Source organism: Myodes glareolus, chromosome 2 (assembly GCF_982192425.1).
Source record: "Myodes glareolus chromosome 2, mMyoGla1.1, whole genome shotgun sequence".
NCBI lineage: Eukaryota > Metazoa > Chordata > Mammalia > Rodentia > Cricetidae > Myodes > Myodes glareolus.
In genome coordinates, this window is record NC_142027.1 from 124192657 (window position 1) to 124216568 (window position 23912).

A 23912-nucleotide genomic window follows, 5' to 3' on the forward strand; every position below is an offset into this window, starting at 1 on the left:
TGGCCACCTGCAGGACCTCCATGTGAGAAGGAGCTGTTCCTGAGTCTGGCCTTCTACTACAGGACTCTCTTGGGGCACAGAAGTCACTGCTGCATCTGACAAGATGCAGGGCTCTCAAGCTCACTCACCTGGGCCAGACTAGAGAGGTCCTCATCCTTGTGTTGTTGGAGCTGTGGGCAAAGGGAACAGGTGAGGCAGCCACCAAGACCCCTGGAATGCCCCAACTTCCCCTCCTTACATGTGAGTGAACTATATGGAAAGCGAGTTGGGGAATGGGATTCTGCTGGCCACCATCCCATGAATGTGGGCCCGAAGAAGAAATTAACCCTATTCATGGCTGAGGAAACCACAGTCACTGTTTGGTGTTGAGTACAATATTCCCACATCATGTTCCGTGACAGTGGGGTAGCTGTGGAGTCTAGGGCCTCAGACTACATTCTGAATACAGTTCCACCTCCTGCCTACCCAGCCCCAACCCTGCCCCAGAGCTTCTAGAACATGTTCTTTTGAGAGCCCCTTGCCAATATCTACCCTTTTCTTGAAGTAGGTTCTCCACTTGTGATATTCCCGGATCACAATCTCAATGCGACTTTTCCAGTATTTGCCCTCTGTGGTGATGGCCTATAACCGAGAGGCCAAAATGAAAATCAGGTCTTGGATGATGATCAAATCCCAGCCCATGACCACCCAGTACCCATTACTGAAACCGCCTCAGAAGGTTCTCTCGCTGGGCATCTCTTCTCTTCTGAGCTACAGCTGAACTCTAGCTAAAAATGTACCTTTGCTTAACACCCATGACACCAAGGGTGACTCTGCACTGGGTACAGGGTACTCACACAGCACTCAGAAGGCAGAGAGCATTCCTCCTTGCCTGAAGATACTAAGGAAACTCACACATGGTCTACCAATACCCCTCTCCAGCAGCATTTACCATGCTCTCAGAGACTGAAAATCAGGGCTGGTGAGATGGTTCAGTGGGTAAAGGCCCCTGCTGTCAAGACTGATGACCTGAATTCAATCCTTGGGATTCACATGATGAAAAGTAAGAACTCTCAGAAGTTGTCCTCTGACCTCTACACAAATGCTGTGACACACACACACACACACACACACACACACACACACACACAAATAAATAAATCTAATTTAAAATTTTTTAATTAGTTTTTTGGTGCAGGAGGTGTATCTCAATTGTTAAACACTTGCCTGGCATGTAAGAGGCCCTGGATTCTATCCTTAGTACCAAAATAATAAAACAAAATATAAAAAGAATAAGCCACTTTTTCTTCAACCTCTTTTCATCCCCAATCTTAAGGGTTTTGTTTGTTTGTCCCGTCCCGTCCCGCCCCAAAATAGGGTCTCATGTAGCTCAGGTTGGCCTCAAACTCCCTGTATATCAAGAATGACCGTAAACTTCTGATTTCCCTCCTTTACCTCCCGCAAGCTGGAATTCCAGGCTTCTGACACCATGCTCAGTTTATGTGGTACTGGAGACAGCAGTCAGGGCTTGGTGCATGCTAGGAGAGTACTGTCCCAGCTGGGCTGCACCTGCAGTGTGAGCTGCAGGACACTGAGTTCTCTCTGACATTTCTGGAGAGGTTGTTTTGCTTGTGGTACTAGGGATGACCCAGAGCATGAGTGTGTGCCTTCTTCATCTGCTACAGAGTCAGCTTTCCCTGAGTAACCCTCAGAAGAAACGCCAATTTTAAGTGAAAGCAGAGACTGAAGCCCTATAAGGTCAGTCTGTCTAAGGACAGAATCTTCTGGAGGCCACTGTTCCTTCTCAAGGTCATGTCAACTACTAGCACAGCACAGGCTCCTCTATTCCCTGCGGTTTCTCCTGGAGAACTTGGTCCTTTGGTGGGTTGTTTTTCGAGAAATGAAGGCAGCCTTCCTTTTCCACACCCTCTGCTCAGCCACTTGCTGGTTAAGTACCTCTGGCCGGCGGTGCTCATCGACATCAACAGAGCCATCTAGCGGAGTGACAAAGTGGCACACAGGATTCTTGCGTTTCTCCAAGTCTGGTTGGGGAGAAGAGAGATGTTGTAACTACACCAAGACCCCTGAAGGAGCTCCACCCAAACTGCTACACACCGGAGAAATGCAGAGCTGAGAACTAAAAGCATGCAGGCCCAAGGCATAGGACGTCAGTATTATCTAAGTAAGAAATGAAGCTGCTCATCAATACAAAGGCAGCTAGTGAGTAGGAAAGTCCAGCCCTCTCCTCAAACCCACATCCTCCCATCCTCAAGTTAGGCCAGGAATAAGGGCTCTACAGTAGCTTTCATGTCTTCTTAACCTGCCAGAAACAGAAGCGCTCTTTGGCTCTTCAGGTGTCACCTTTTGACTACATTCTCCCAACTCTCCTGAAAAGAATCCCTCACTCCTTAGGGTACAAGAACTCCGCATGTACTACACACTATGGTCAGGGTCTCATATGTCTGTTCCTTCAGACTCTGGGCTCTGTTGGCTGACTCTGCCTGATGGCTGGTGAATGTTCCTAGGATGTATTATCACTTGGTTTCCTAACACAGACTGCTAAGGAAATATTTTGCTGCAAACATCTTTTAAGAGCAGGCTATAGATCCGAGGTACTCGGGCCTCCAAGATGCAGAGCTCTGATCCCACAGAATTAAGGGCCCTTGTGGCATAGCACACCTACTGCCAGGCTGGCAACACACTTACACTGCATGTACCATGCCCGCCAGATAGCGTTGTTGAGTCGGATCTTGTCCCGCCACTGGAGCTTCAGGCCCTTGAAGTTTTTCCACTTTGGAGACACTAATTTCCCACTGGAAAGCAAGACAAAGAGGAGAGAGTCAGTAGGTCTTCAGAAAGTAAAAGTGAGACCCAATCATTCCAGACTCAAGAACCCTTGGTTGATCCATTACAGGAGAAGCCTGACCAAACAGTCACTCTAGGATTTCTTTAGAGCATACGGAGAGAGCGGAGCATGACAATATTCAGGCTTCGAGGACACGCTGCAATGGATGATCAGACATGAATACTTTGGGCTCTTGCTTACCCTTAAAGTTTCTCATAATTAAACATTTAAAAGGCACATTAGTAGGTGTGTTGGCATAAATCTTTAATCCCAATACTCGAGAGATAGAGGCAGAGGACTGTGAATTCAAAGACAGCCTAGACTAACATCAATTGACTATGGAAACCAGGCACTTTTTTTTTTTTTTTTAACCAGGTCTTGGCCCACTTCTTTTGTTCTCAGTCACCACTAGCCCATCTCAAGTCATCTGAGGTGATTCTTCTCAGCTGCTTGGAGGGGCTGCTGGTACAGCACCTGGGAAACTGAACTACTATGATGGCTGTGCCACCAGAGAACTCATGTTGCCGGTTATTAGCCTGGTCTGTGAGTGCTTTCAACTTACCGTACAGAACTTTTTAAATTTTATTTTTAAATTTGTGTGTGTGAGAGACAGAGAGATTTATGTGTGGGTACCCACGGAGGCCAGAAGAGGGCTTTAGATCTTCTGGAACTGTAGCTATAGGTTTCTGTGAGCTGCCTGATATGGGTGCTGGGAACTGAACTTGGGTCCACTGAGTCATCTCCCCAGTAACTAATTCTAGAAGAATTTTGAGGCATACTCTTACAGTTAAAGATAGCACTAATAGGGGCTTTGAGACCAGTCTTGAGACGTCCACCCCCCTTTGCCCTGTGTCTGACACACACACACGCCTTCCTCTTTAAAGAACTCTTCCCATGACCCAGCTCTACCTTCAGACCATCTGCTTTGGGCCAGTGCTGGCCTCTCCGAGGCAGGTCCTTCTGAGGGCTTGAGAGAGTAAGGTACTTTAGTTCATATGGGTGTTGAGGAGCATCTCTCTGATGGCAGGTCACAGCCCTGTTCCTTCTCCAAACTTCCTCAGAAAGAACACATGAGTAGCAGAGATGTACCCAGTTATGGAAGCTCAAGTATTTAAAGAGGGGTCGGAGCAAGATATTAAGTAAGCCTAAAAGCTTGATATACAAGGAAAGCTTCCTGCTGAACGCCTGGCAGAACTTTTCATTGCTTTCTACCACACCTTCAGGGCTCAGGCTTTGGATTATGTCAGATGAAAGCTGTGGCTCAGCGACGAAAGAGCAATAGCTGCTGTTCCTGCAGAGGACCAGTTAAGTTTACAAGATCCATGCAGTGGCTTAAACAGCCTGTTACTACAGTTTAGGAGATTGGATGGCCTCTCTCTGGCTTCCACAGACACCAGACATACAATGCACTTACAAATATACACATAATATACGTTAAAAAATAAATATTTTTGATAAAAAGAAAAGAGAACTGTGACCCACCCCTAGAAAATGTCACAGCACATCCTCTTTCTTCTTTTCTTTTCTTTCTTTTTTTTGGTTTTTCGAGACAGGGCTTCTCTGTGTAGCCCTGGCTGTTCTGAAACTCACTCTGTAGACCAGGCTGGCCTCAAACTCAGAGGTCTGCCTGCCTCTGCCTCCTAAGTGCTGGGATTAAGGGTGTGTACCACCACTGTCCAGGGAGCACATTTTCTTAGTATCTGGGAGACACAATGGCAGCAGTCTCTCCCAAAGGGTCAGGAGCTTCTGAAGAGTCTCTCTGCTTCCTCTTCCAGCTGCCACTCCAAAGGCATGTCTAACCCACCCTCTGGAACTGATCAGCTCAGCTCCATCTGTGACGTTAAGGCCATAGCTGAGCCTTACAGGTGTGGAGTCTTCACTGCCTCTGGCCCACTGCTGCACATCTATGTTGGCAAAGAGGTGTTCTAGTGCTTCTGTTTGCTGGGTAAAAATCACAATAACGTACTTTCCACAGTATTTTTAAGAATATTTGGATGAGGGTGTGTCTGTACATGTAAGCATCTGTATGCATGCAGAAAAGGAAGACTCTTTGTGCTTACTTCAGTCTTAGGAACACAGGACACCCGAGGAAAGCGGCCCTACTACATATGGATGCAGTACAGAGCCATGGGCTTTCCATTTACTCAGTCAACAAGTGTTAAACACCTACTCTGTGAGTAAAGACCTATGGACTGAGGAAGGATGCAGGTGAGGAACAGGTCCTGTGTGAAAGAAGACCAACGCAAGGGCTAAAACCTAAGCTAAGGCCAAGAAAACGAAGTGCACCACTGTTTCCACTGGCTCGTGACTTTGCTGATTTAACACAAATGGACCTGGACAGAGATGGAAGATCCTTGTGGGGCCAGTGCAGACAAGACTGCAGACAGAGGACAAGAACTATTAGCTCAACAAAGTACTCCTCCTTCCCAGCCTGTGCAAGGTCCTCCAGCAATTCCAGGCTTGGCTGGCATGCAGTTCTATTATGCAAATAAATTAAGGAATTAAACTAAACTAAATTAAACTAAAAACTCCTTTGCTATATCTGAAACTCCTTCCTGGTGAAGCCTAGGATTCCAGGATCGTACCATGTGCTCAGCAGTACCAGAATCTGACTGAGTACTAACTACTTCAGAGACATTTGTAAAAGAGCTGTGATGGAACCATGGACCCAGGAAGAAACAGTTGCTAAGGCCTTGGCAATATCTGTGCGGAGTTAACCACTGAGCTGACCTATGCCAACCACCAAGCTGACCTATGCCAACCACCGAGCTGACCTATGCCAACCACTGAGCTGACCTACGCCAATCTTACCTCTGCTGTGTACCTAAGAAAAAGAGGGCCAGTGTGCTATGACGGCCTCTTTTCCATCAGACTACATAGCACCTTCAAGGAGGTATCATGATGGGAGTAGAAGATATATAGAGAAAGATACTGAACCATAAACAGCGTGAGGGTTTCTTGGTTCTTCCCTACTGCTTGCTGAGACATTTCTCTTGTTCAGGATACTTATGGCAAATACAGTAAAACTTCAGCAGGAACACACAATTTCTAAACGTCTACCATCACTGAAAATTTCTGTAATATCTCTACAGCCAGCAGATGGCGGTATAGATACATAAAGAAACTAGTGAAAAACCTGTCTGGTTCACAAAGCTACACGATATCGAAGGTTACAAACGGTGAAGAAAGTGGGGGAATATAGCCCAGTGGTAGAAGTACTATAAATTTCTGTCAGTTTCTTTCCTACTGGGCTCTTTGGCACCTTACAGAAGGAAGAGACGCTTTCTATACAAGAGTCCTTCTCATACCACAAGTCTCATTTCCTACAAAACTAGGAAAAGCTGCTTTAAGACTTCACGAGGCAGCTGCAGGTCAGTCACCCCGAGAGAACACCAAAAGCAGGGTACCCAGAAGTCTCTCTGATTAGACTTCTGTTTCCCACGCTCACCTATATCTTTCAGATAGTCCAAGCATAAGCCTTCCCTAAAAACATAATCAGAAATACTAAAGAAAATAAATAAGATCCTCTCCCTAGTATCTGGAAGCCTCTTCCTGCTCATACTTCTGAACTTTGTCCTTATGTCACAGCCCTGATTTCAAGGAACTCGCACCAGTACTTAGCCCCGCCCCCAACCTATGAAAAGGCCAGGTCTAGCTCTGACTCATCTTGGGACTGCTGGCCCAGTGCAGGCATACAGGTGCTTTTAAACTCAGTTATTCAACAAATGCTTAATGTTTCCATGAAGAAGTCTTCATACACTCTGCCGTGCCCCGTTCCTAGAAGGAGGGTTCCTGACACAAAACAAGAAGTTCACAGGACAACAAAGGCCCGTCTTAAACGTCTGTTGTACAGAACTAGCAAACCATGAATTCTTCAAAGGTCTGGCAAAAGACTGCTTTAGAATGAAAATTAAAGTGCACGCCTTAAAAAGAAGGCACTAACAGGGAGAGCGGGAGTGGGTCATGGATTCTGCTCGCCGGGGTAGAATTAGACACTGACTCTTGCTCAAGCCTTCTCTCCAAAAGGAAGCAAGCAGGGGGAGTACAGGCCACCAATTAGAGTTCTGGGTCCATTCATCTGTTCAATTCAACCAAATTTCATTACTTTACTCTTCCTGATGTTTCCAGGAGGACTACCCTCTGGTAAAACACCCCAACCCTGCCTCACTCACTGGAGTGGGCATCACCAGTATAAAAGGAACCAGGCAGAGATGGTCAGGTTTGACCTCTCCTTTCCTGCCCAAACTCACCCTGCTTGGTTACTGGACAAAAAAACAAAACACACAATCAACCAACCAACCAACAAACAAACCAGCTGGTAACTGGCTTACAATCCACTCCCGGTGTGACCAGCAATGAAGGGAATACTTTAACCATCATCTGGTAGCTCATTTTATTTATTCACTGTGTTTTTCTTTGAAGCCTGCAGGATTAAGTACAAGTCTAAATACTCAATATGAAATTTCCAGTTCCCATCTCTTCCTATTTTCCCAAAAATCAATGGGCAGGCTTCACCAATACACATGATGCTCTGGAGAAGCTGGGCACTTCCAGAGGAAAAGTCCTGCAGAAGTTGATACTTGACTCAGCCCCAGGAATGAGTTATTTGCCTATTCTGCCTTTTAACCTAAGAGGGTGCAACACCACCGCCCGGCTTAGTTAGGGTTTCTAATGCTGTGAGACACTATGGCCACAGCAACTCTTATAAAGGAAAACATTTAACTGGACTAAACCTCTGAACTGTAAGCTTAGGTGGGTCTCTGTGTATCCCCAGTTAAATTCATAGGCTTCACAACACGCATGTGAGTGGAATCACACCTGCTGTCATGAGTATCCTATCTAGGGTGATAAATGTTTGTTTACATCTCCCAGGAAAAGCCACACAACATATGCCAGACTGCATTCTGTTTATCCATTCTAATAAATGGATAATTTATTAGAATGCTATAATAAATGGATATCTCAATAGCTTAGAGATGCTGTAACAGTGCTGCCAGAAACAGACGAAGCTATGAGGTGTGTTTCCCCAGAAGACTCAAGTGTTGAATCCCTGCTGCCCAATGTAGCATGGCCAGAGCTGGGGCTTTGGGGAAAGTGACTGGATCTTGAGGACTTTCTCAATAAATGGATTAATCCATTGATAAATAGTTAGAATCTGAAGGTATTGTTGCGAGTTGATGAAAATTAAGAGGGAGAGCCGGGCGGTGGTGGCACACTCAGGAGGCAGAGCCAGCAGATCTCTGTGAGTACAAGGCCTGCCTGGTCTACAGAGCGAGTTCCAGGACAGGCTCCAAAACAACACAGAGAAAACCAAAAAATAAAAATAAGAAAATAAAAACTAAAAAAATTAAGAGGTAGTGTCTAGGTGTCTAGGAGGCTGGAGAGATGACTCAGAGGTTAAGAGCACTTGCTGCTCTTCCAGAGGTACTGAGTCTGGTTCCCAACATGTACATGATGGCTCACAATCATTTGTAACTCCAGTTCCAAGGGGTCTGATGCCTTCTCTGGCCTTCAAGGGCACCAGGCACACATGTCCATAGACATACATGCACACAAAACATCCATACACATAAAATTTTAAAATGAGGAAGTACCTAGACCAGTGTTCTCAGCCTCCTAATGCTGTGATCCTCTAATACAGTTCCTCACGCTGTAGTGACCCCATAAAATTATTTCATTGCTACTTCATAACTGTAATTGTGCTACTGATATGAATCATAATGTAAGTAGCTATGTTTCCTAGTGGTCTTAGGGAACCCCCATGAAAGGATGGTTCGACCTCCAAAGGGGTCAGGACGCACAGATTGAGAGTCACTGGTCTAGATGAAGGAAAGTAGTCTGGGGAAACATCCCAGAAATACCCTGCCCCCAGTCTCTTTCTGTCTCTCTGTACCCTGGCCACCATGAATTTACTTCCACCATGTCCTTCCAAATTCTTGGAAAACCTGTGCCAAGATAAATCCTAGCTAACAGCCTTTCCAAACCAGTCCAGGACAGGGAAGAGGTGTCTAACCATTGAGCTGCCATTGAAGATAATTATGGGCAAAAACAACCGAGTCTTTTTAAAGCTGACAACTGTCTATTTATATTTTATATGTACATTCCTTTAAGCCAAAATCTCCCCTGCAGGAATTAATTCTGCAAATCCATTTAACCACGGGCACAAAGCCATAAATAAAGGGATATTAAATTGTAGGAAGAGTCTGGAAATGAAGGATATGTTCAATAAAAGAGATTAATTAAAATACAAGTATATCTACATAGTTGAACATTCTAAGGTAATCTAAAAAACATAAGTATGTTGACATATAATGCTGATATATAGGCAAAAATCTATAGAGGACATTGTTAAATGAGAACAAAACCAGCAATTCCTTTCTTTTTTTTTTTTTTTAAAAACCATGCTGGGTATTGACTGTAGGACCTTATGCAGGTGCAATTTCAGTGAACTACACTGTGGCTCCATTTGTTTTTGTTTTTAAGATTTATTTATGTGTATGCCTGTGTGTGCAAGCATGCGCGCGCGCGCACACACACACACACACACACACACACACACACGGTATCTGCAAAGGTAGAAGAGTAGATAGAAGAGGGAGTCAGATTCCCTGGAGCTGCCTCTAGTGGGTGTTGAGAATTGAACTCAGGTCTGCTAGAAGAGATCAGGTCCTCTGTAAGAGCAGCAAACACTCTTAACCACTGAGCCACCTCTCTAGGTCTCCATATACATACAAAAGGAGAGGGTAAAAATTAATTAATTAAACATAGGAATGAGAGGCTAGCAAGAAACCTTGCACTAAGAAAATTCTCAGGAATCCACAAGAATGACTCCAGCTAAGATCCTAAGTACTAATGGAGAGGGTGCCTTAACTGGCCTTCCCCTGTAATCATATTAATGACTACCTTAATTGTCATCATAGAACCTTCATCTAGCAACTGATGGAAGCAGATGCAGAGATCCACAGCTAAGCACTGAGCTGAGCTCCCAGAGTCTAGTTCAAGTAAGCGAGCAAAGAGCCATGACCATAATGGGAAACCCACAGAAACAGCTGACCTGAGCTAGTGAGCCTCACTATCTCTGGATTGATAGCAGGGGAACCTGCACAGGACCAAACTAAGCCCTCTGAATGTGGGTGGCTTGGTAGTCTGTGGGGCCATTGGCAGAGGGACCAGGATTTATCCCTAGTGTTTGAACTGGCATTTTGGAGCCCATTCTTTTTGGAGGAGTGTCTTGCCCAGCCTAGATATATGGGGGAGGACCTCAGTCCTGCCTAAAAGTGATATGTCAGACTTTGTTGACTTCCCTTGGGAAGCCTTATCCTCTCTGAGTGGTGGATGGGGGGCTGGGGTAGGGAGAATGTGGGGGGAACAGGAGGAGGGGGAGGGAGTGGGAACTGGGATAGGTATGTAAAATGAGAAACAATTTTTTTTAAAAAAAGTAGAGTTAATTAAAAACATAGGAATATATTATTTTTTTAAAACAAGGATAAAAGTTCAGGCACAACCTACCTTATAGGCCTTCTAGTTAATCACAAAAGGCATTTAGTCACACACAGAGACAGAAACTTGTGAATGAGTCAATTCTGTCACAAACTCAGACGGGCAGATGTGGTTATTAAACTCTGCCTTTAAAAAGTGAGTCGAAGGATAATGTTCCACCTTGTCTCTCCTCCAGTACTCCAACTTTTTGTCTTCAAAGAGTCGTTTCTGTTAGCTTGTCCTGGGATCTGGGTTTGATCCAGAGGCTATTGGAGCCAAAACTAACAGGCTGCAGAGGGACAAAGGCTCATTGAGGAGCCAGGACAGGGGACAAGTTACCATGAGTACAAAGCAAGAATCCTCCTGGCACCTTGTAGATACCTGCCCAGCAGAGGCACCTCCCACAGAAGCCAGGGAGATTTTCAGAACCAATCTGTTTGTCTCAAACTCATCATCCTTGGGGCCACTTGGAATCTTACTTTCAAAAATAAAGAGCAAGTGTTGTGGAGAAGTTGGCTTTGGGGGCCAAGGCAGCAGGGCAGGAACACGGGCCTTAGGTCCCCATTCCAGACCTGTACTATTTCAAGGGTGAGAGTACACAGGTGTGCTGGAACACAAGCTCAAATGTACCAAAATATTTATGAGGGTTTATGTCTGTTCTTAAGTAGAAAGAGCAGGAAATAAGCATTTTCACAAACACAAAAACATGGCAACCTGTGTAAAAATTAGACAAAGTTTGCCCATCTAATGGCATGATCTCACATCCTTCATCCTGTCATCTGGATGGCATGCAGTCTTGACATCCACGTGGAGACAGACTACCCTAGACTCAGACCACTCCTAAGCAAATGCAGAGAGCGGAGCGGCTTGAGGAGCAGTAATGTGGCCAGTGGTAGAGTATGTGTCTAGAAAGCAGAGTGACCCATTTCTGAACAAATCACATGAGCTGCCTGCCCGCCTTCTACAAAATGGCGACTCTATCCACTGAGTGGGAGCACTGGGTGAATCATAAGCAGGTGTGGGGATCTGGGTTTGGCACAGAGTAAGTGCTGTTCCTGGTTCTGGGGGCATTACATTCTGGCCCTCACTAGACGCGCAGCTCAGCACCACTTAATGTCACAGTCAAATGCTCAGTGATGGAGCATGTCTTCAGCACGTACAAGACTCTAGGTTCAGTTCCTAGTAAGATGTTTGGGGGAGGTTTATGTGCCAAGAAAATAAATTTGAACCTTGAACTCTGGGTGCTTCTAATTCCTCTGGAATATGAACAGAAACAGTCTTTGGGGGAGGGCTCAATTTGGACCATTTGTTAAAGAATTTAATAATTAATTCAATCTCTGGAAGACTGGGTGTGGCGAGAGTTCCTGTAAACCAAGCACCAGGAGGTTCAAGCAGGAAGGTTACCGTGAGTTTGAGGCCAGCATAGGCCACATAAAGCAAATAGCAAGCCAGACAGGTACATAGCAAGACCCTGTCTCAAAACAAAAAACAAAACAATAAAAAACAAAAAAACCTCACCTTGAGGTTTGTAAAAGCTGGCTCAGCAGATAAAGATGTTTGCTACCACTAAGGACCTGAGTTTCATCTCTGGGACTCACATAGTAGAAGAAAACTGAATCCTGAGAGTTGTCCTTTGACCTCAACTTTTGTCACAGCACACGCACACACACACACATACCCCACCCCATACACATAATAAATAAATGTTATTTTAAAAGATCTTAAAAACCTACCTGTGTATCTGTATCTGTTTCATTTATAGCCTTTTCAGGCCCTCTGTCTTTTCTGTTCTTTTTGTTGTTGTTTTATTTTTTGAGGCAGGGTTGAAGCATGATTAATAAAAACTCAAGGTCAGAAATTGGGGTTCAACATGAAGATCCAAAAAGCAAAACAACCAGTCACAGGCTTTTATCTTGGTCTCATCTGAAATGGCGATCCTGCCTCCAGGAATCTCAGAATGAGACTATGTTTTTTTTTTTAATTTTATCTTTTTTAATATTTTTTATGGTTTATTTAACTTTATTTTATGTGCATTGGTGTGAAGGTGTCAGATCCCCCGGAACTGGATTTTCAGACAGTTGTGAGCTGCCATGTGGGTGCTGGGAATTGAACCCCGGTCCTCTGGAAGAGCAGTCAGTGCTCTTAACCGCTGAGCCATCTCTCCAGTCCCCAGAATGAGACTATGTTAAGAACTGTTTCCTCCCATTTTATAATTCTCTCTAGGGCTGGGATTAAAGGTGTGCATAATCATTAAAGGCATGCAGCGCCCAGTTTCTATGGCAACTAGTGTGGCTACTGAGATTAAAGGTGTTACCTGGTCTGTAAGGCTGACCAGTGGGACTGTTTTACTCTCAGATCTTCAGGCAGTTTTTATTTATTAAAATACAGTTGAAATGCCACTACACAGGGTTTCTCTGTAGCTTTGGAGCCTGTCCTGGAACTCGCTCTTGTTGACCAGGCTGGCCTCAAACTCACAGAGATCCACCTGCCTCTGCCTCTGCCTCCCAAGTGCTGGAATTAAAGGCATGTGCCACCACTGACCAGCTCCTCTGTCTTTTTTGTAATAGGGAGGATGAAGTAACACATTTGTTTTTTAAACATTTACTGTGTATGTGTGTGTGTGTACATGTGTGTATGTAACTCATCCTGCCAGCCCTACTGTCTTATTCAATTTTTCCACCATCTACTGAGAAGTTAGTCTTTTTTATATTTGTAAAATTATAGTAACAATTACCATTTGTGAAGCTTCTATGAATGTTCCAGCTAGTTTTCCTTCCTCTTTTATTCTGAGCTGGCCATTTAACCAAGCCTTCATGCATAGCAGGAAAATCGGTCCCATTGAGCTACACACCCCTCCCTGATTTCTGATTGTCTTCTACTTTCAAAGCTGTCTTTAAAGGTTATATATTTGTGGAGGGAGATCTACTGTTCCATTTCTTTTATTGCTTCCCTCCCTGCTCACCTGCCCCAGTCAGAGAATTACTTGTTCAATTTTTTACACTTGCTATCTTGATAGTCCTCTTATCATTTATTTTATTTTTTCCCATTTTTTTCTTTTTTGGTTTTTCTAGACAGGTTTCTCTGTGTAGCACTGACTGTCCTGGAACTCACAGAGAGTTTGAGGCTGGCCTCAGACTCACAGAGATCCTCCTGCCTCTGCCTCCCAAGTGCTGGGATTAAAAGTAAGTGCCACCACTGCCCAGCTCTTTTTGATTTTTTTTTTAAATAAAATCTTACTATTGTGTGTATGCAAGGCATTATGCTGGAGATCAAGAACCTTGGACTCTGTTCTCTCCTACAGTTCTGTGAGTTCCAGAGTGAGTGTGAGGTCACTAGGCTTGGGCAGTGACACCTGCATCCACAGAGCCACCCTGCTGGCCCACAGATTAGTTTCACTTTTATCTCTTTTAAAAACTTTTCAATTTTGTTAATTTTTTAGACTATTGCATTATCCACATCGAATGAAGTGTCAAACAACAGTGAATGTTGTAAGGAAGACAAGCAAAACTGAACAACTTTACCACCTAGAAATAACACTGCTCAAATTTTAGAGAGAAGTGAGACATGGTAAAAGAGCTCTAATGTACTTGGGCAGGAGGATCATCCTAAGTTCAAAGATAGCCTGGGCTACCTAGTAAGTTCTAGAAGAGTCTGAGACATAGCAAGATCCAGCTAAAAAATAAAAAATAAAAATCTTGTGTAATAAAGAAGGTTGAGCTTTTGGGTAGTGAATTCCAGGCCCTTGGAATAATCTGGTTGATCTGAGTGTTGTGTTTGCCTGAGGCTTCAGTCACAAGACTATATAGGTGACTTGCTGTAGAGGCTGTGGAGCGAGGACTATCAATCAGTTCCAGACTCCAAAGGAGCAAGTAACTGGAGGTATTGGTCATATCGCTGGAGGGGCTGGAGGTAAAAGGTCAACAGTAGTGGTGATGCTGTCCCAGCAAAAACTGTTCTTAGATGACTCTGGGTTTTGCTCTGCTTTGGACAGGGTCATTACTACTGAATTATGACTAGCCTGGAATTCCTACCACAGCTTCTCAACTGTCTGATAATAATCTGAATCCTTTCCCCAGCAACAAACTATAACAACAGTAATTCACACAGCTTTAGTGGTACAATACCGGCTTAGCATGTGTGTAGGAAAGGGAGGGAGAAGGGAGAAAGGAAGGATCTGAAGCTATTTGATTTTAATTGGGTTATACTTTTTTGTTTGTTTGTTTTTATTTTTCAGACAGGGTTTCTCTTTGTAGCCCTGGCCATCCTGAAACTCACTCTGTAGCCCAGGCTGGCCTTGAACTCACAGAAATCCTTCTGCCTCTGCCTCCCCAGTGCTGGGATTAAAGGTGAGTACCACCTGTCTGGGTTATATTTATTGTACACAGTACCAAGCTTTGTCAGGAAACTTTCATGTCCACATACAATGTACGTTGACCATGTTCCTCCCACAACCTGACCCTCCGCTGTCTCATACTCTCCATTCTCGTTAGTCCTTTTGTCTCCGAGACAGCTTTGCTTCTATTTTCATGTCATATAGACATGTTTGGTTTTCTAAAAACTTTGTCGCGTATGCACTTGACATTTCTGATCACAATTACTTTCAAATTACTTTAAAATAAAATATAAAAACAAAGTGCTAGTAAGTGAAACCAGCAAAACAAAAATCAAATCACCTGGTCAAAGTGAAGTACTGTCCATTTTATTGTGTTCAGTACAGCCCCATGTAGGTAAGGCAACCTCCACCCTCCTGGGAACAGTAAAGTTGAACAACAGGTACAAATGAGTTGGTTCCATGTATTCAGTACCGTGAGTGATTTCTCCACTGTGGGAAAAGTTAAGATTTTAGGTAAGAATGAAAACTTCTACCCATGGGCTGGAGAGATGGCTCAGAGGTTAAGAGCACTGACTACTTTTTTTTTTTTAAGTAAGTGTTGGGAATATTTTCTTTTTTTTTTTAAAGATTTATTTATTTATTATGTACACAGTATTTAGCCTCCATGTATGCCTGCACACCAGAAGAGGGCACCAGATCTTATTACAGATGGTTGTGAGTCACCATGTGGTTCTGGGAATTGAACTCAGAACCTCTAGAAGAGCAGTCAGTGCTCTTAACCTCTGATCCATCTCTCCAGCCCCTGACTACTCTTCCAGAGGTCCTGAGTTCAAGTCCCAGCAGCCACACGGTGGCTCACAACCATCTATGAGATCTGGTGCCCTCTTCTGGCCTGCAGGTGTACCTGCAGACAGAACACTGTATACATAATAAATAAAATCTTTTTTTTTTTAAAAAGGATTTATTTAAAGAAAGAAAAGAAAGAGAAAGAAAGAAGGAAAGAAAGAAAGGAAGGAAGGAAGGAAGGAAGGAAGGAAGGAAGGAAGGAAGGAAGGAAGGAAGAAAGAAAGAAAGAAAACTTCCACCCAGTGCCAGACACCTGGCTCACAGAGGCAGTGAGTCCAGGACAGAGCACACTGCAGAGAAAAGGTTCTAGAAAGTAGCTATGAAAATAACAGCAGAAGTCATGTATGGAGACTGTGACAGCTGTTCTTGACTCGACTACATTTGCAATTAAGTAAAACCCAAGTGGCTGGATACGCCTGTGAGGGTTTTTTGTTCTTATTTTGTTTTGTTTTCCTTTAATTAAATCATCCCAAGTGGGAAGATCCACATTTATCTGGGCCACACCTTCTGCTGGTAGCCTGTAAAAAGGACATGGAAGAAGGAAGCTTGCTCTCTTTGCCTGCTTGCTCTCTCTGGCAAGTCCATTCCTTCACTGGCATTAGAGCCTACTTCTTGGGGATTCGGGCGTATACCGAAGATGAGCTGAGACATCCAGCCTTGGGCACTGAACCATTACTGGATTCTTGGACCTTCTATTGGTAGAAAGCCCCATTGTTGAACTAGCTGGACTACAGTCTGTAAGCCATTTTAGTATTATTCACCTGCAAGTTCCGTTCCTCTAGACGACCACAACAAATACAAAACATTTTTGAGCCCTATAAAGTTATCACGCCTTTGCCATCATTAGTCATTTCAGAGGGCTGCCAGTTCCACAACCTACTTAGCAGTCAGGGAAATCTGAAGCTGACTGATCCATCTCAAGGATAAAGTAACACTCCCCAGGTAGCCAAGACCCTATAAATAGGCTTCTAGTGGCTTTTCTCATTTTAGACAAGAAAGAATTCAATTTGCTTTCCAGCTTTAAGAGTAGAAGAAGTGTACACTCCAGAGAGAGATGCTAAATGTAAGAAACACAAAAGAAGCCAGGCGGTGGTGGCGCACGCCTTTAATCCCAGCACTGGGGAGGCAGAGACAGGCGGATCTCTGTGAGTTCGAGACCAGCCTGGTCTACAAGAGCTAGTTCTAGGACAGGCTCCAAAGCTACAGAGAAACCCTGTCTCAAGGGGGAAAAGAAAAGAAAGAAAAAAAGAAAAAAAAAAAAGAAACACAAAAGAACCAAATATGGTGGTATACTCTGATCTTAGTACTCAGAAAGCAGAGGCAAAGACACAAATTCAAGGCCAGTATTGCCTACTTAGAAGGTTGCAGGACAGCCCAAGTTACATGGCAAGATGTTTTCAAAAACAAAACAAACAACAACAACAAAAAACACCTCACAAATAAGAGGTGCCCAAAGTAGGGGTGGCTGAGATTACACCAACTAACATTAAACAAAAAAAGTATTAGATGGGTATATAACACCCTAACCACAGTCTTTGACTATCTCTGAGGAGAGCAATTCAGCAAAGCAAACAACCTCCTCATACTGCCTTCTTCATACAATCCAAAATTCCGATAAAATCTGTCCTTACTAGTCAGGCAAAGTGGCACCTGTAATCCCAGCTCTTGGGAGGCAGAAGCAGAAGGATGAGGTGTTCAAGGCCATCCTGGGCTATATGCAACTGTCTTAAAATGTCACCTCCCCCCACCAAATCAGTCCTCTATAGCATGTTACAGATGGCTTCCCTTCCATATGCTTCTATAAATTGGCTGCCATTCTAAACTCCTTCCTTTTCAACAAATCCTAAACAGCAGTTAGGAGGTAAGCTGAGGTCTAGTATAATCATCATATCCTAATTATAACCTGAGCCCTGTGGATAGTATTAACCATGATAGGTATTTCCTACCTTAATATCTAATGCAAACACATAAGAAAAGTTTATTTTTGGAGATGGTATCTCACTGAACCTGGAGTTCATCAATTCAGCTAGACTGGCTGGCCATAGAATTCTGGGGATCCTCCTGTCTCTGCACTGGGAAGGCAGTGATTTTTATGTGAGTCCTGTGGGTCTAAAATCACATTCTCATGATTGTCCATAAAGCATGTCACCAACTAAGCCAACTCCTCATCTGTTTGCTTCGAGACAGGGTCTCGGTATGCAGTATGCAGACATGGCTAAACTAAAATTTATTGTGCAGAGACCAGGTTGGTATCAAACTTGCAGTGATCCTCCTGCCTCTGCCTCTCAGGGTCTGAGAATACTGGCATAAGCCATTATGTCTAACTTTAAGTGAAGCTTATGGCTGAGGTTTCTGTAGCTATTTGCCTTAAGGGCAATAGCACTTCCTCAGCCTGCAGAAAAGCTTACCTGACAACACAAAAGTCACAATCCCAGACCTGACAGGGACCTGATCTAGTCCACTGAGCCTGTAATGAAAACCCACCTCACCTTTCAGCAGAACAGTAGTCAGGACAGCCTTCACTCACGGAAACACAGAGTACCTCCTAACCAGCATCAAGAAGCAGTTTTTCTAGTCTGAAGACACTTCAGCAACAAGCTGCTATCTGTGGTCAGAGGACAGAGGGAGGGGACTTCAGTGCAGCTCCAGGGTCTGGGCACACAGGTAACCTTTTTGAATTTTGCTTTAATTGAGATTGTGAGAACCGGATTTCACAGATGTGGATGGTTAGAGCAAGCTGCTGTTCCATCCGGAACACACCAGTGTCTCAGAGCAAGGATTTTTGCACTCAGGTGACACTATTGTGCCCCGCAGAACTGTTAAGACAATTAAAAGGCATTTGAGCCACTGTAGCCAACGCAGAAAAGGAATGATCATAGGATGGCTTTCTTGTTTATCAGAACATTTCCATACCACCAAAGAAGAAAGGCAGCAGGGTGACAAAGCTTCACAGCTCTTTGACAGGACCTGAAGGTGAGAGTTTCCTAGCAATGTACCCCCAACACCAGCACTATCCTAGCTCCTGTGGCAAGAAAACATCAGTCATGTGGTCCTCTTACGGGGTACCTTTTACTGCCCTTTCCCGTGTGTGTGGTTTTGTTGTTTTGAGCATGACTATCATACAGACACTGTCAGGTGATGTGACCGGATAGTAGTGGCTTTAAATTATTACAGAAAAGATATATTATCCCCAGCCATCTCCACACAAATAAGTCAAAGTAATTCAAGATGATAACAAGGTTTGTACTCTTGACTCAGAGTTTCTAAGTCTTTACTAAGTTAATTATCCCTATTTTACTTTCAGCTTAACAAGTTGTGCAAACCAACAGAATAAGAATAACTCTAGACAGAGAGGAAGCTGAGAACTCACTGCAGTGGACAGACAGGTATCTGAAAGCTAGGCGCTTTCTTAGGGTAGAGTGGCCACTTAAGTTTGATGACATGTGTAAAACCCCAACTCCTGAAGAGTCCAGGAGCACTGCACATAGAAGCACATACATCTTAACAGTGGAAAATTATTAGAAATTATGCTACTAAGGGGCTGGGGAGATGGCTCCATTATAAAGTACTGGCCACACATACATGAAGACTTAAGTTTGGATGCTCAACACCCACATAAAATCACCATTGTGATGGTACATGCCTGAAATCCAACTCAACCAGTGACCTCTGGGTTCAATGAGAGACAGTTTCAAAAAATACAGAGGGTCTGAGAGATGGTTCAACAGTGAGAAGCACTCACCACACAAGCATGACAACCTGAACTTGATCCCTGGAGCCCAGGGTGGAAGAACCAACTCCCACAAGGGTCTTTCTCACCTGCATATGTGCACCTCTGCTCACACACACAAATCACATGAACACATGTTATAATAACTAAATTTAAATTTTAATAAAAAAATAAGGTATAGAGCAATTGAGAGGCACCTGTGTCAACTCCATGTTTCCACACATGGGTGTGGATATATAAACATGGACACACAAATATACTTCCCACTCACAGACAAGAAAAAAAATAATACAGGAAAGAATATTCATAAATATGTTTCTAAATGCTCAATTTTACTAGGAAAACACCTATAATTCTAGCACCTGGAAGGCAGAAGGTAGCAGTCAGGTGGTGGTGGCACATACCTTTAATCCCAGCATTTGAGGCAGGCAGAGCTCTATGAGTTCAAGACCAGCCTGGTCTACAAAGTAAATTCCAGGACAGTCAGGACTACACAGAGAAAACCTCCGGGGGGAGGGGAGAATCAAAAAGATAATTCTCAGCTACATTAGATCCTGTCTCAAAAAAACAAAACACAGAGGCTGAGGGGTGTAGCCCAATGGGAAGAGTGCCTGCCTAGCGTGTGTGAGATCCTGGGCTCTATTTTCAGCACCACAACATTTTAAAATAATAACTTGTAAGACTGTTGAAATGGTGCAGTGGATGAAGGTGCTTGCACCCCTCCCCCCATACAAACACCGTGGCATGCACTGGTACATACACAAAAATAACAAATTGGTTTTCAGAAATAAGTTATACTATACTCACTGTTGAAGAAAGCAGTGAAGATTATTGTGCATGAGAGATTTCCATATCCTATTTCAAATGGTTCAAAATGGTTCACTGTCGGTTGGAGTGTAGCTCAATCAGTAGAATGCTGGTCTAACGTGCATGGAGTTCTAAGTTTGACCCCCTCCCCCACACCAGGCATGGTGGTAAACACCTATAATCCCAGCACCTGGCAGGCAGAGACAGGAAGGTCATAAATTCAAAATCATCTTCAGTCTCACAGTTAAGTTCAAGATCAGCCTGGGATATATGAGACCCTGCCTCAAAAAACAAAGTTAGTCAGGCATGGTGGCAGAGGCAGGAGGATCTCTGTGAGTCTGAGGCCAGACTGATTTAAATAGTGAGTTCCAGGTCAGTCAAGGGGACATCGTGAGACCCTGTCTCAAAAACAGTAAAGTAAAAATAAACTTAAAGGTGCCCCAGGCGGGGCTGGAGAGATGGCTCAGGCATGCCTGGAACCCCAAAATTGGGGAAATGGAGGCAAAGGACCAAAGAATTTGAAGTTGTCCTGGGTTTGTGAGAACCAAATTCAAAAATGAAAAACAAACAAAAAGAAAAAATTTTAATTAAAGAAATAAACAACAGGGCTGGAGAGATGGCTCAGTGGGTAAGAGCACTGATTGCTCTTCCAGGGGACCTGAGTTCAATTCCCAGCAACCACATGGCAGTTCACAACCATCTGTAATAAGGTCTGGTCCCCTCTTCTGGTATGCAAGGATACATGCAGACAGAACACTGTATACATAATAAATAAATAAATCTTTTTAAAAAGGAAAGAAAAGAAATAAACAACACTAATCTAAAACTGGCTGTGGTGGTTTAAAGATGCCTTTCCATAGGCTCTTAAGTTTGAATGCTTGGTCCCTAGTTGGTGAACTATTTAGGAAGGTTAGGAGGTGTGGCCTCTTTTTGGAGGTTTCAAAAGCCCAAGTCAGAACCCCCAGTGACTACCCCCCACCCTGCCTGCAGATCAGGATGTAGCTCTCAGCTACTTTTCCAGCACCTGCCTGCCATCATGCTCTGTGCTGTGATGGTAATGGACTAGGCCTCTGAAACTGTTAGCACGCCCTCAAACGCCTTCCTTTAGAAGAGTTGCCATGGTCAGCATTCCCCCTCACAGCAACAGAACAGTGACTAAGACATGGGACAAGCACTCTTACCCACTGAGCCATCTTTCTGGTCCTTGCAAATATATTTTAATAATAACCCAGTTTTAATTCCACAAAATCAAAGCATTGACCTAGGAAAAACCTTTTTTTCTTAGTGGCGGCTGTTTTGAGACAAGATTTCATGTATCCCAGGCTAGCCTCAAACTTGTTATGTAGTGGAAGATGACTTTGAATTTCTGATTCTCCTTCTATCTCTCAAATCCTGGGATTATAGATGAGTCACCCCACTAAGAATTATCTAACTTCTTTATTCTTATCTTTATTTTTATTTGTTGTTGTTGTTTTTGATACAAAGTTTCTCTGAGTAGCCATGATCCATCAGAGATCCACCTGCCTCTGTCTTCTGAGTACTGGGATTAAAGGTGTGTACCACCACCACCTGGCAACTTCTTTATTTTAAGATGGAGATGAGATCTGGCTATGGCCTCAAACTCCTGAGCTTAGTGGACTCCTGCCGCGACCTCCCTACCAGCTGGGGCCTAAGGGCATGTTCCAACACATCTAGGTTGTAACCTATCTTTAAGATTTTCCCATGTCCCTCAAGTCAAAGTATGAAAATAATTCTGAAAACTGTCTCTGAACAACAGCTAGGTTTGTGGAGAACGTCCTTTTACACCCTTCTACATCCAGCTCTGCTGTCATGTACTCTATGCCCACTTTTGGGGATTTGGAGAGCCTTAAAAAACTTTTAATTTGGCTGAGACAAAAGTAGTTGATACAATTTTTTTTTTTACCACAATGCACATTTTCCTTCTTAGCTGTTCAGAAGTCAGTGTGTAACCATACTGCATTTGAAGAGCAATTAACTCTACTGTACCAAGAACATCTTAACCTGGTCACTACCAATACTGCCCTAGGAGGCCACCTCCACCCAGCAGAGTTCTTGATGTTCTCCTCCTCTGGGGCTGGGAGTTCCCAAATGTCTGGAGTCAGATCTGAGATATGAAACTGCACCGAGGAGTGGAAGTGAGAAAATGCACTCTCAAGTTAGCGCAGGGGCCAAATGAGGCTCTGAGGTTCACTCTTTGCCTTTTGGAAGCTCAGCCAGAGGAATTCCTGGCTTTTGTTGGTTATCTCTGTAGCATGTACACAAGATAGGGACAGGCATCAGGCCAAAAAGTTGGTTGGGAGGTCAGTGGTGGCAGTGGCAACAGCAAGCAGACAGCTGTACCAGAGCAGGCGGTCCTTGCACGAAGCAGGCCAGTGCCAAGTAAGGCCAAGGCCACCATCAGGCAGCATGATTCCTGAAAACTTGATGCTTCGGGAGCATTAATAAGCAGCCTGGGCTACAGCCCAGCCAAGGTGCAGGACAGGACTGGGATGACCATGGGACCAGCCACAGCTGTCTGCTCTAGGAGGACAAAGGAAATGGTGCTCCCCATATGGGACTGGTGGTCTTCCTTCTTCCAGGCCTCCCCCAAGAAGAACAGTGGTGGAGGTAGGAAAAAAGAAGCCAGTTTCAGGGCACCAGAGCGATTCAAACCAAACCAACTGGCACTTGATTCAAAACAATGGTGGCTTTGTCAGGAGATTGCAACAGCCAACAAGAGCTGGTTGAAAAACCTGCCCTCCCCTCCTAATTTCTATCCTCTAGTCCCCGTGACTTTGAGACATCATGCTAAAAAAGAGGAAAACGAATTATGCATATAAACCACCATTAGCCAACTCACAGGAGGAGCATCCAGCTGCCCTTTGCAGATGACACATCACCACAGCCAGCTGTTATGCTCTGTCTCCTACCTCAGAAGCCCTTCTCAGGCTCTCGGGACTGTTTAAATCTGACTTGCCGATAATTTCTCCGTAATCCTAGCCAAGAGGAACAAAAGTCTGAAACATTATCGTCTCCACAGTGCTGCCACCTGTGTTAGGAGCTTTTGGGAGGAAAGCACAGTCAAGATCTTGATGAGGGCTCTCAGTTTGGGGTGGCTGCTCCCATCACTATAAGACCCTAAAACCTCTGCCTTGGGATTTGTTAAGACACGAAACAGAAGAACATTCCCCCTGCAGACAGGGGGAAGCAGATTACAGTATTTCTCACACCACACCCTGGCTGCTCACTGTGTGCCCACTCTACCAATGAGATTGTACTTCACATACACCCAGAGCACCCAAGGAGCCAGCAGCGGGCACAACAAAGATAAGCACAGACTAATCTAGGAAAACGCAGGTGGCCACACATGGGCCACACCTGCTCCGTTGCAATCTTCAGATCTCTGGTTGCTGGAGGAGGCTGTGCAGGCACAGGTAAGCCCCACCTGCCTGTCTGCTCTCACACTGTGCAAGGACAACATCAAGGACAATATGCAGCTGACTTGATAAGTGTGTTCTTTGCTTTTGTGAAGGCAGATTTTCCTGTTGCATGGCTTTCTATCAGGATTGGCCTCCCCATCTCCCCTTTTTCTTTCTTTCTTTTTCACTATGTACTCTTTGGCTAGCCTGGAGCTTGCTGTGTAGACCAGGCTGGCCTTGAACTCACAGAGATCTGCCTGCCTCCAGAGTGCTGGGTTAAAAGTGTGCAGTAGTGATCTCTTTTAGTGCTTCTCATCGGAGAAAAACCAATGGATTTCAACAGTGGGCACTAGGGATAGAGCTCAGGGGTAGACTGTGCCCTTGGCATGTATGAAGCCCTAGATTTGACCACTAGCATCACAAACAACACTCACACTCAAAATTAAAAGGTAACAGGAACATGTCCAGTAGACA

At 44.2% G+C, this 23912-nt stretch overlaps 1 protein-coding gene across 1 annotated transcript in view; it reads right to left on the reverse strand.

Annotated features, from left to right (window-relative positions):
- Mlxip (MLX interacting protein) overlaps nucleotides 1–23912 on the reverse strand; it is a 59995-nt gene that overhangs the window by 14988 nt on the left and 21095 nt on the right. The window contains exons 2-5 of the mRNA XM_048447166.3: nucleotides 2686–2792; nucleotides 1936–2021; nucleotides 532–621; nucleotides 129–170 (exon numbers count right to left, since the gene is read on the reverse strand). Coding sequence (XP_048303123.2) covers nucleotides 129–170; nucleotides 532–621; nucleotides 1936–2021; nucleotides 2686–2792 — 325 coding nt within the window. The remainder of the gene's footprint in view (nucleotides 1–128; nucleotides 171–531; nucleotides 622–1935; nucleotides 2022–2685; nucleotides 2793–23912) is intronic.